The sequence below is a fragment of the Bufo bufo genome, chromosome 2 (genome assembly GCF_905171765.1).
Source record: "Bufo bufo chromosome 2, aBufBuf1.1, whole genome shotgun sequence".
In the NCBI taxonomy this organism is placed as follows: Eukaryota; Metazoa; Chordata; class Amphibia; order Anura; family Bufonidae; genus Bufo; species Bufo bufo.
Window position 1 is genome coordinate 109,755,326 of NC_053390.1, and position 13,138 is coordinate 109,768,463.

General features: G+C 47.2%; 1 protein-coding gene across 1 annotated transcript; it reads left to right on the top strand.

The window, feature by feature from the left end:
- Positions 1-1,771: 1,771 nt before the first annotated feature.
- On the top strand, positions 1,772-12,583 carry F2RL1 (F2R like trypsin receptor 1). The gene is made up of 2 exons (XM_040421410.1): positions 1,772-1,952; positions 9,416-12,583. The coding sequence occupies exons 1-2, from the start codon at positions 1,889-1,891 to the stop codon at positions 10,510-10,512; spliced, it is 1,161 nt and encodes a 386-aa protein (XP_040277344.1). The 5' UTR covers positions 1,772-1,888; the 3' UTR covers positions 10,513-12,583.
- Positions 12,584-13,138: the final 555 nt, after the last annotated feature.

Genomic DNA, 13,138 nt, shown 5'->3' on the forward strand with positions numbered 1-13,138 from the left:
TGCCAGTATAAAATGCCACTATGGTACTCATCCCCACCCCCATATTGCACATATAGTTTGTGCCCCCATAGTGCTCCTCTCCCCCACTTCTCAATAGTGCCCCCCATGTATGACAGTATATAATGCCAATATATAGGGCCCCCAGTAGATGCCCTCATATGGCCCCTCTCGCCCCCATAGTGCCAGTATAATTCTAATATATAGGGCTCCCAGTAGTGCTCCTCTCTCCCATGTGTGCCAGTAAATGCCCCCATAGTGCTCCTCCCTCCCATGTGTGCCAGTAAATAATGCCCCCTTGTAGATGCCCCCATGGTGCTCCTCTCGCCCCACGTGTGCCAGTAAATAATGTCCCCTAGTAGATGCCTCCATAGTGCTCCTCTCCCCCCATGTGTGCCAGTATAATGCCCCCTAGTAGATGCCACATAGTGCTCCTCTCCCCCCATGTGTGCCAGTATAATGCCCCCTAGTAGATGCCCCCATAGTGCTCCTCTCCCCTCTTCCTCATTCTGTGCAACAGCATAGTGTTAAAAAAATATATATTTAACTTACATACTTACCTCCATGACACTCTCAGTGAAGCGGCGAAGGCCTCTTCCGGCCTGTGTCCTTCGCTGTACGGCTCAGGCGGCGCGATCCGCTTGCACCTAGCAGTAACTAGGTCCTGGCCCTGCCTGCAGCAGGAGTGACCTGCCCTTCATTGGCACATCAGTCAGGACTCAGGACGCTGGAGACCGGTAAGCTGGCCGCTGCCATCTCCCAGTCCCCATTCCTTCCTGGCAGCATCCCTCAGTCTTATAACTTGTAGAGGCTGATCTCTCTGCTCCGGACCTCACTCACTGCCTGCAGCTTCACCATCCACGTCCCGCGTCCGGCCCCGTACAACACACAGCACTGTCTGCCGGCGGGACGGCGTGCACTAGCACGCACACACGCTCTGCCTCCCACCCTATTGGTTGACTTGTGAACTTTGTGTTACGGATCCCGTATTGTATGCAAATCATCATCACACACTCTATGTGGACCTAGCGCTGCCGCAGTGCTGAAGCCAGCGCTTTCATTGCTTACGTCTGGCAGGGTGGGATTCCATCTCTCCTTGGGGCCCTGTGGGCCCCCCTGACTTAGGGGCCCGGTCACAATTGCGACCCCTAAAGCTACGCCACTGTATGTGCCACTTGTGCAGGGGTCCACTGGAGGATTCACCTGTACCCCTCTGGGCCAGTCCGAGCCTCTCCCCACCTGTCTAATAGTTACCCCTTTCCTGTGTGTAGGGGCTTTAACAATTCACTTCTGTGTTGGAGACTCCATTGGAAACCTCCACAGCAGATTCTGTCTTTAGTTTTAATGGGAAAACAGCGCTACATTTATTATGTTCTCTTGTCAGAAGCCAATGGTCCCCACTATAGGTACATGGGGTGAGTTCGGCCCCTCCTGGGTCCCTCAGGTGACATCAGCCTGTGGTTTACCCTATAACCTCAAACCACAATGCAGACATCACAGTGGTCTCCTGCCTTATTCCAGAGTCCGAGGACGGTGGTCTTCCAGTCAGCGCCTCCATTACTCACTGGCCCTGCTGTGTAGGACATTCCTCTCTATGGTTGTCACCTCTCTATGGATCTCATTGCGCAAGACGTCTGCGCTCTCGGAGACCTTTAACATACCTGGTGGGTGACGTCAGCGGCACATGGGCGTGGTCACGGAAGGCCCAGCCCCGCTCAGGTTCCCTGGTTTCTGCGAAACCTTAGGTATGGGGCGTGATTAGGGCTAGTGACGTCAGGCCCGGAGTATTGAGGATAGTTCGCGCTACTTGTCGCTCGGGTCAGTGTGCGGTACTTTCTGGTCTGATTGGACTGTGTCGGGGGTGAGTGCGGGGTCTCCACTGCTGTGCGGGATGAGGGGCTGGCGGCTCCTGCTGCTCTCTGTGCTCTTGGCTACCTGCGTCCTGCCCGCGTCAGGTGAGTGACCATGTCCGCCCGGTGCTGTATATATATGTTATACTGGTCTGGTGTATGGCAGAAAGTTGTTAGGAGGCAATGCGCTCTATTGATTCTCCTATAGTCTGGCAGCCAACCATGTTCTCTAACCCCGACATGCCTCATGTGGCACCGCTTATCTCCATAGGAAACCAAAGATACCTGAGATGTAAAGCAAACATGAGGGATGCCCCTCACAGGAGATCCCTGCAGCCCCAGTGCCCCCATAGTCATTAGATTGCATCATCTGCCATTTGAAGGAATAATGTTTCGGTAATGATTTCACCAGATAAATGAACCTAATGGATACATTCCAGGAGAGAGGTGGCCTATGGGTGTATAAAATGTCTCTGGTGCCTATTGTGTTGTGTTTTTTTTGTTTGTTTTTTTAATTGATGTCTAAGGGGTCCCCACCACAAAATCTGTAACATAAAGGCATCCCCTATGTTAGCCTATGAGGATGAAAAGTCTCGGCGCCTGTGAAATGCCCTTATACCGACGTCTGGGGTATCTCTTGCCCCTTTAGGAGGTTTTTTTACGATATATGTCCCTCTTACAGAGCAAGTAGTCGTGATGCCAGTTGCATCAAAGCAACGAGGACGTGGAGTCCCCTTTGTAGATAGTAGTGTTGGCACTCAGTGGTGTAGAGTGACCTACAATATCCCTGAAGGTGTTGTATGCACGTGTCACGGTGCTCCTACCTGGACATCCTTGGCAAACACTTATGCAACAATCTCAGCTTTGCTATACTGTAGCTTTCTCAGCTCTGCTATGTTAGCAATATTAAATAGGAACTTTTCCTTCTGCTTTCTGCTGAAACTTCTTACTTGTGTAGTCTCTATCTTCATTCTAAAATTGTCCAGGGAACTTTCCTCCTGGCTTCAGAGGCTTGTAGACGGGGCCTCTGAGCCCAGCAGAGCAGGCAGTGCTCTGCTGGCTGGAACACAGCCATCCCCTTACAGGGGGTAAGCTAAACTTCACACAACCTGTCCCCAAGGAGGGGAAGGCTAGACTCACTCACTACTAACTAACTCCTCCCTCTCTAGAGAGGGGAATAGGATGGAAGGAAGGGTTCCATACTTGGTAACTCAGCTTTGGCAAAAATGTCGCCATCTGCTGGTGAACCAGGCACATTACATGTAAATCAGTCACTAAACCAGGGCTGGCCAACCTGCGGCTCTCCAGCTGTTGCAAAACTACAACTCCCAGCATGCCTAGACTGCTTACAGCTATCAGCCTACAGCATGGCATTGTGGGAGTTGTAGTTTTACAACAGCTGGAGGGCCGCAGTTTGGCCAGCCCTGCACTAAACCATAAATACTTTTACACAGTGTGCAGGACCTAGGATAAATACACGGGGTACACCCTTAAAGGGGTTCTGCAGTTTGTTTAAACTGATGATCTATCCTCTGGATCACTTGAATGGAGCTTAGCCCCGTCCAGGCCATTGATACTAGTCGTGACGTCACTGGGCCTGCGGTAAACAGTGAGAAGGCCGCGGCGCTACTGCCAGCTTCGCTGCCTTCTTAAAGAGCTGATCGGCGGGGGTCCTGGGGGTCGGATCCCCGCCGATCAGATGCCGATGATAGATCATCAGTTTAAACAAACTGCAGAACCCTTTTAAGGATAGTTGGGGGTTCAGAAAGGGTGGCAATGCCACTCTGGGGCGTTACACCTGTGTTCTGTTCTGCTGCACAATAAGGTTCTGTTTGATTTCTTGTAGCTAAGCGTCTCCATTCATTACAATGGAGGTGGAGTCAGCACAGAAATCTGCAACACCATTCACCAAGAAAATAGCCATCTTGTTCCATTGTGTAAAAATCCGCAGCATAAGGGTCCATTCTTGCGACTGTATTTTCAGGCCGCATCCGATCCGCATTTTTTGCGGATCACATGCGGACCCATTCATTTCAATGGGGCCGCAAAGATGCGGATGGCACACTGTGTGCTGTCCACATCCACATGTCCGTTCTGCGGGTCCCTGCCAAGAAAAAATAGAACATGTCCTATTCTTGTTAATTTTGCGGACAAGGATAGGACATTTCTACAATAGTGGGGAAGACGCAGGATATTATGGCCGGTGTCTGTGTTTTGCGGATCCGCGGTTTGCAGACCACAGAACGCATATGGTTGTTTGAATGCTCCTTAAGTCGCAATAAAACCCACTACTTTATAAAATCTGCAGATTCGGTTGCGGAAAATTCCACAGCATGGGAGGGCGCCCTGAAGCTACCTGCGCACGAGTGTCGGTTTACACTCAGATTTTTGCACGTATTTCTATGCGTTTCTGCACCACAATCCACATGTGTTACTTGCAGATTTTGTGGATTTGAATGCGTTTTTTTTCCCCTGACCTCACCCCGAAATCCTCACAAACTTTTTATAAGCTGCAGATTTAAAAATCCATACGGCAGATCGATTTCTGCGCTGATAAAGTCCACAAAGTGTACATGAGATTCTACATGACTTTGCTGGTACTGTATTACGTTGTGGTTTTTCCATGCAAAAAAATCCACAAAAAAAACCCCCACGTAATCGGCACTGTGTATAGCTAGCCTCCCATTCTAGATGGCTCCCGGAGCGGTGTGACGGACACCCGTGTGACATCGCTCACTGACGGACACCCGTGTGACATCGCTCACTGACGGACACCCGTGTGACATCGCTCACTGACGGACACCCGTGTGACATCGCTCACTGACGGACACCCGTGTGACATCGCTCACTGACGGACACCCGTGTGACATCGCTCACTGACGGACACCCGTGTGACATCGCTCACTGACGGACACCCGTGTGACATCGCTCACTGACGGACACCCGTGTGACATCGCTCACTGACGGACACCCGTGTGACATCGCTCACTGACGGACACCCGTGTGACATCGCTCACTGACGGACACCCGTGTGACATCGCTCACTGACGGACACCCGTGTGACATCGCTCACTGACGGACACCCGTGTGACATCGCTCACTGACGGACACCCGTGTGACATCGCTCACTGACGGACACCCGTGTGACATCGCTCACTGACGGACACCCGTGTGACATCGCTCACTGACGGACACCCGTGTGACATCGCTCACTGACGGACACCCGTGTGACATCTGACGATCGCTGTGTTCACCTGATCGTGATTGTTTCTGTGAGCTCCATCTGGGACAGTCCCAGAGAGACAGATCTGCAGTTGGTGATGTGTGGGGGTCTCCTGACACCCCCATTGGCAGATATGAGGGCAGAGAATGGTCGGGCATGTTGGATTTCAACTTGCACCATCTTTTTGTTCTCCGGGAGATAAGCTATCCTTCAGATGTGTCTGCAGGGGCTTTCTCCCATTTACATTACACACGCTCAACCAAACATGCATGTACATGGGGGGGGGGGATCAGGACAGATGGCATTTGGCTGAGCGAGCATTTGGACAACCACTATCTCATTTATGGTCAGCTTAAAGGGGTTATCCAATATCAGATCGGTGGGGGTATGACACCCGGGACCCCTGATGATCAACTGTTAGAAGAGACTGTAGATGAGTTACGTGGCCTAGTTGCAGCTTGGCCCCATTCAAGTCAATGGGCCTGAGCTGCAGTACCAAGCACTGCCTCTATACAGTGTGTGGCGCTGTGCTTGGTAAGCCCCCTTGCGTCTGCCACACTTACCAGGATTCCAGTGAGTATAGTATAGATCTTTTCAAAGCTACCCCTGGGTGGGGGGAAAAAAAAAAATCCTAGACAACCCCTTTAATTCTAGAGTATTTTGTCATCCCCTATCCTCTCTTTATGCCAAGTGGCCACAGAGATGGAAGGCCTGTGTGGGTAGGTCTGTGCTACATCTCCAGAGTGTGTTTTGGAAACCTTTTCTTAGTTTTTGCTTCTTGTGCTGTATTAGTGATGCGTGAAATGACTGCAGTTTATAGAAACGGGAGAAAACGATCCCACTCGTAGTGGTGCCCTCGCTGGCATGGTTTCCTTTGGAGGTAATGCTGTGTCTCACCAGCTTGGCCAGGGTTCATTCCTCGAGAATACTGTTAAGTTTATAATTGCAAAATAAAACCCATAAAACTACGAAAATGATCACTTATGTATATTTAATTGCTGTCAGTCGGCGATTAGCTTACCATGCCCAGATAATTGCCGTTCTTTGTGAAACTTGTGCATTTGGTCTTGGCAGCGGTTTATGGTACGTCGTATCCGCGGGCATCCTGAAGCTTTTGTGCGCGGAGATCATTGTCCTTGCGTGTAGGAGACAACGCTTCGTCAGTGAGGGTGGTTATTGTGGATTACAGCGCTCCTTTAGTAAGAACATAATGACACTACTCATTTCAAGGCTCGTCATTTTCTGAGAAATCCCTTCCCTTGTTGAAATCTAAGCTTTGCCTCCAGCCGTGCAGAATAATGGCGGCCGGCGCCAGGCAAGGCTTTGACTTACGACCTCTGTGTTGTAGTAGACAACTAGCAAACCTGGATATAGACAGGACCATGGGAGCAGGAAGGGAGTTCGATGTCACAAGGGGAAGACACATTGTGGCACGACTCGACAGTAATGGGTGGGCAGAGTGGGTAATAGAGGCACATGGATAGGGGTGGTCCATTATAGTGAATGGGGCCGGTCCGGATTTCCGGCAGCACACGCAAGCGTTAGTACGGATCCGGTACGCTGTTCCCCTGCCGGACAAGCCTAACGCCAGTGTGAAAGAAGCCTTAAAGGGGCTTTCTGGTTATAATTATTTGTAAGAAAATGCCTTATACTCACTTGCTCTACACCGGTCTGGTCCTCCGCTGTCCCCATCTTCTGGTCCCTGCACTGGTTATATCCGGTGGTGCATGGTCGTGGTCATGTTGCACCGCTCCAGCCAAATGACGCGCTGCTTGTGGCCACATCACCACTGGAGAGGCACGTGTGTCCACGCCTTTGCACCACTGGAAGAAAAGAGTGCGAGGACCAGAAGATGGAGGCGGCGTGGAGCAGGGGTGACTCTTATGGTTAAGCAGGCAGGCGGTAGGCGTTTTCTTAAAAATCATGCTAACCAGAACACTCCTTTTGAAGGGAGGCAAACGTGCTGAAAATGCAGTGCAGTCTGCAGGCAGCACATTACAGAGCCGGTGGGACTGAGCAGACTGATATATGTTATTGTTCCCCTATATATTTCAGTATAACCTGTCTTTTATTCATTAAAGGTGGTGTTACAGTAAGGCCGGGTTCCGTGGCCGTGAGCGGTCCGTGGTAACACGGCCTGGATTCCTGCTGAGAGCAAGAGCGCACGGCGTCATTGGTTGCTATGACGCCATGCGCTTCGTGCCGCCGCTGCACTACAGTAATACACTGGTGTAGATCATACGAGTGTATTACTGTAGTGCAGCGGCTGTGCGCTCCTGCTCTCAACAGGAATCCAGGCCGTGTGCATTCGGCCTAAGACAGCTACTAAGGGGGTCATTTATTAAGACTGGTGTTTTAGACGCCGATCTTAATAAGCCCCTTTGCTCACGGTGGATCCACCGTTGCTTCTAAATCTACGCCAGCATCCTTTCTGGCTTTCCAATCTGCGCTAGAAATCCATCTATTAGGCGTATAACCCCTTAAGTGTCTGACCACTGGGGCCCCCACCGATCGCAGGAACGAGGGCTCAGTCTCCCCTCTTTGCATGGAGCAGCGGTCACACATGCTTGCTGCCGCTCCATGGGGCTGCAGGAAGTAGGCGAGCGCTTGTACTTCACCTTCCTCAGCAGCCCATAGAATTGAACGGAGCGGCGAGCACGCATGTGTATCAGATGCTCCATTCAAATGTGGAGACCGGGCCTCATGATCGGTGGGGGCCCCAGCGGTCGGACCCTGGCCATTCTGACACTTATCCTCTATCCAGTGGTAGTCATAGTGGTGGTCCTGCTTAGTGACGGACAGCCTTGCCTGTATCAGACCACCCACTGAACTCTTAACAAGTCTTTTCCCATAAAACTATATATCTATCTGCTCAGCTCCTCCTGCTCTGTATTTTCGACATGATAAATTTGCTTTAAACAGACATCGATAACAATCCAAATGGTTGTAAGGTAGCAGGATCAAGATTCTAGGCCCATGGGCTCCTGTGCCACTGTATAGTATACAGTCTGTGGAACGCTGTGTGGAGTATTCTCCATCCTGTGTCTCTCCGCTGAGGGTTGTAGATTTGCAATAGCTGGTAAACCGCAAGATGGAGATGTTGTTTGTCGTTATTTAGTCCACATGTGATGTATGTAAAAGGGAATGATAAGAGCAGGATCTGCTGTGACTAGCCCTGAGGCTGTGGTGAGTAATGTTGTCTTACAGCCTAGAAGGTCTGGTTTGCAGCTGCGTGCAGACATGTTGGCATGCTCGGTAATGGACACTGCGCCATATAGTAATATATCAGATAAGTGAAGGCTAATGAAAATGAATTTGCCCATCAGATCCTTGGCCATGACTTTTCACACCACCAACCGTTTGTCAGTGCTGAGGCATTCAAAGGGAAGAGAACATGGACATGAATAATTTAAAGGGAGTCTGTCAGCAGTTTTGACAATGCTAAACTGCTGACAGCACTCGGTAGGGAATGGAGAGAGCGGTACAAATATACCTGAACAAGAAAAAATTTTTCCTCTAAATTCTGTTCTTAATGCCCAGGAGGTGGGGCGTTACTATGACATGCTCTCCACATTGAGCTGCCTCCCAGTGGAGTAAAGAGGTGGTTATTCTATGCATCACACAAGGCCCTCACCCATAGTACATAAAACCTGAATAAAGTGTTAAGGCTACTACTAGAGGAGACGTACAGAGTGGTCTCTTCAATAGTCCCTCTTGATGATCTGGATCATTGACTTGCATCTATCTTGACCACTGTGTTATTGAATATGTTTGTTTTTTTTTTGGGGTGGATGCCTTTTTTTAAGTGGTTCATGGGTAAAAATGAAAAGCATTTCTCACCCCCCAATTTCAACGATGCTTTGATACCTGCTGCTCTCTACCTCCTGGTCCTAGCTCAACCAGGAAGTTGCCCACTCAGCCAATCACTGGCCACAGTGTGACCTGCCTCAGATAGAGATTGGCTAAGTGGTCGTTTCCAGCCATTTCCTGGTTGGTAAGTCAGCAGCAGGAAGTGGAGAGCAGCAGGGACCAGAGCATCATTGGACCAGCAGAAGGGGATCGGTAAAGTAAGAGTAATGCTTATTTATATTTTATTTTTTTACCCATTCTGGGCCTTCTTAAACAGATTTTATTGCCCAGCACAGCTTGATCATTAGACGGCCTTTTTTTTTTCTTTTTTTTAAATTTCATTATTTGGTTTCATAGTACTAAAAGCTGACATTGATGGGCAAAGGTATCTGTTAACAAACCCTATTCTATTTCGGGACTTCTCTAATAATTCTTTTTAGAAGCTTGTGTTAAAAAATGAAAAAGAGGAACTGACCTTGTATTGTCTTTGTTATAGGTGTAAATACTTCAGTTTCAAAAAAAGGAAGAAACTTTGCGGGCATACCAGACAACAGCACTGGGATCTATGGCTATAAAGTGAACGAATTTGCACAGAAGGTCTTGACTGGTGGCTTGACCAGAGTCTTCCTCCCTTTAATTTACATTATTGTCTTTATTGTTGGATTGCCTAGCAATGCCATTGCATTATGGGTGTTCTTTTTCCGAACCAAGAAGAAGCACCCAGCGGTGGTCTATATGGCCAACTTGGCAATGGCCGACTTAATGTTCATTATCTGGATTCCCCTCAAGATTTCATATCATCTGAATGGCAACAACTGGGTCTATGGAGAAGCCATGTGCAAAGTCCTGGTGGGTTTTTTCTATGGCAATATGTACTGCTCAATACTTTTCATCACGTGCCTGAGCGTTCAGAGATATTGGGTGATTGTAAATCCCATTTCCCGTACCAGGAGGAACGCCAAAATAGCGTTAATTGTATCAGGAGCCATATGGATCATAATCATGTTAAGCACCATTCCGTTATATCTGATCGATCAGACCGTCTACGTCTCCAACCTCAACATCACCACCTGCCATGATGTCTTGCCAGCGAGCGTTCTGGCTAGCGATATGTTCAGATACTTCCTCTCTCTTGCCATTGGGCTCTTTTTCTTCCCGGTCATTCTCATGTCAGTGGCTTACGCATTTATGATTAAAACCTTGAATGACTCTATCACAGATGAAACCATTGGCAAAAAGCGAAGACGGGCCATCATGCTTATCCTTACTGTGCTGGTGATGTGCTTGGTGTGTTTTTTGCCCAGTAACATCTTGCTGTTGGTGAACTATGCCATTATAAGGGAAACCCACGTTGGTAACATGTATGCCTTCTACATTACGGCCCTTTGTCTCTCGGCCTTGAACAGTTGCATCGATCCCTTTGTCTATTATTTTGTGTCCAAAGACTTCAGAGATAATGTCAAGAACACGTTCCTCTGCAGGAGTGTAAGGACTGTGGAGAGAATGCAGATCTCATTTAGCTCTATGAAATATTCCAGAAAGAGCAGTACTTACACCAGCACATCCAGCAACACAAAAACCAGCAACTGCTAGAGACGGACCCTGTAGGAACAAGTTCTGACTAGAAGACTTGGGTATTATATACCTTTTCTGTGTGAGAATGCAGGCCCTCCCAGCCCAGGGAACCTGATCATGTACAAATGTTACCTTCTGAGATGCTAATGAGATCTTTTATTACGTGGAATCTGTTTGAATGCATTGTGTTGTGTGGAGGTATTGTACCATGTAGAAAAGCCGAATTGTAATTGGCCTTCATGGGAACTTCCTTATTACGACACACTGGAACTGATCCCACGAGGGAGAATGTGTCCCCTTCTTTCTTTATATGGGTTCCATTATCATTCTGAAGGGGTGAGTGGGGGTTAGCAGATTTCACAAGTTTGCGAGAACTGAGCTTTAAAGGGTCCAACCCTTTACACGTGATGGCCTATCCTCAGGACATCACTGTCCGATCGGCGTGGGTCCAACATCCCTCACCCCAGCCAGTCAACTGTTTGCCACAGCACCAGAACGATACCACTCCGTCTATTGTGCACTGGACGGAGCTGTTTACCCATTCACTTCCATGGGAGCAGCACTGCAGTAACCAGTCCACTGCACAATGGATGGAGCAATGTAGTCTACAACAGAACAGCGTAGGTTGCCGAGTTTCATACCTCCACCGATTTTAGATAGTGGTGGTCAATCCTGAGGATAGGACATCACTTGTAAAGGGCAGGACAGCCTCTTAGAAGTGAATGCCCAAATGTGATACATTTCTGGCTGCCTGCACCATCACTAGGCCACTTTATTGTATGTAGTTGAATGTTAAAACAGTAAGTGTAAGCTCCCCTTAGGGTTCGCTGCAGTCAGCCACATCTTTATCATTTTAACTCTTGTCTATTCAGTGGACTTTGAGCTCTACAGAAACATACAATATATTACAAAACTAATCTGCACATAAGGTTATACCTATTAAGATAAAAGAAAATAAAGTTGTACAAGCACTTTACACTACGTGCTGTCATGCATCTGTTGTAATTAGCTTCTGATCTGTAGAAGTGAACAGGTTGTTTGTCTTCACAAATTGACTTCTACCTGGTTGGCCTCGGTTCTGGAATTTCTCCGGGGGCTCTTCCTGAGCTCTGCTTCCACAGCTTTTCATTTGAAGCTTTTAAATGATAACTGAACTCTGTAAATATGGATAACGCAGAAGATAAAATGATCCTCCATGACTGAGTATGCTGGAAATCTTTACTACAAGGTGAAACCAAAGGGAATGTCAAGTCTGGTTGTCCACCATAAAGTATTTGAAATTTCCTAGTTGATGTTTAACCTTCTGAAGTTTTTAGTGTATGCATGTCATTGTTCCCGTGACTTCCAGCTGTGCCTTCATATCAGGTAGACCTATTTATTTTCCAGGTTTCGGCATCAGACAGAGCTCCTCTGTGCTCGTGCCTTGTATTTTTGGTATCTGTGTCACATACCAGGCTGAGAATAATAATCTGCTCTGCCTTCAGGCATAGAAAATAACTAAAAGTAAAAGCTAAAAAAAAACACTGAGTGCTTGTTTAAGGTTCCAGAAGGCAACATTACAGCCAAATAATTCTCGGAGGTGAAAATGGCTGCAATCAAATGTGAATTCAATAAAGGAAACCAAACTTTATGCATAACTGTTTGTTAGTTAGGGATATTGTTCTAACCTGGTTGGATCACCCCTGATCTCATGTGTTCATATTGCCGGATGTAGTGGAATAGGCCCAAACTAGAAGAGAACGCGTTTCATACTTTTTACTTTGTGTCACTATCTCCTCACGATCAAGTAGACATCAGTCACGGTGGAGTGTTTTGGTGTGGAGATGTTCTACCTCTAAAATACTAGTCGAGTCCATCTAATATGTCAAGGCACCTCCATTTGCTCTAAAACCTCATTGGGGTTCATTGAGGAATATATGCAGTTATAATGTAGAATTATCACGAGATTAGGTATTTGTTTTGATAAACAATGTGAATTTTTGATATTTTTGTTGTGAGCGTTATATTTTTTTAGCACTTCTGTTTAATTTTTATACTTCTGTATTTAGCATGTGAGAGACTTTGTGTACATAAAATGTTATAAAATGAAGCTCGTTTTGAGTATTTATTTTACAGACTGCCCTCCTAAACATAACCACAAGTGAGAAGCGGACTTTCTAGTTTGTCTGCATAGTTTCGAGTCATTTTTTTTTTTCCTTCTATATATATTCGCATTTATTAGCGGTATAATGACAGCTTCAAAGCTGTGCATTCTCTACACTTCCCGCCTAAGAAAACAACGCTCGATTCGGCAGCACCTGTGGTAGAAACAATAAGACATAGTCAACAAGCCTGTCAGGGAGTGGGAATTATTTGCATTAAAAGATTTAGAAATTTATTTAAAAAGTACAGATTGAACGTAAAAAAACTAAGGTTGCTGCTCCCTATTCTTACACATACAGTCCTGATCAAAAGTTTAAGACCACTTGAAAAATGGCAAAATATCATATTTAGCATGTCTGGATCTTAACAAGGTTCCAAGTAGAGCTTCAACATGCAACAAGAAGAAATGGGAGTGAGACAAAACATTTTTTGAGCATTCAATTTAATGAAAACAACGAATAAACTGAAACAGGCTGTTTTTCAGCTGATCAAAAGTTTAGGA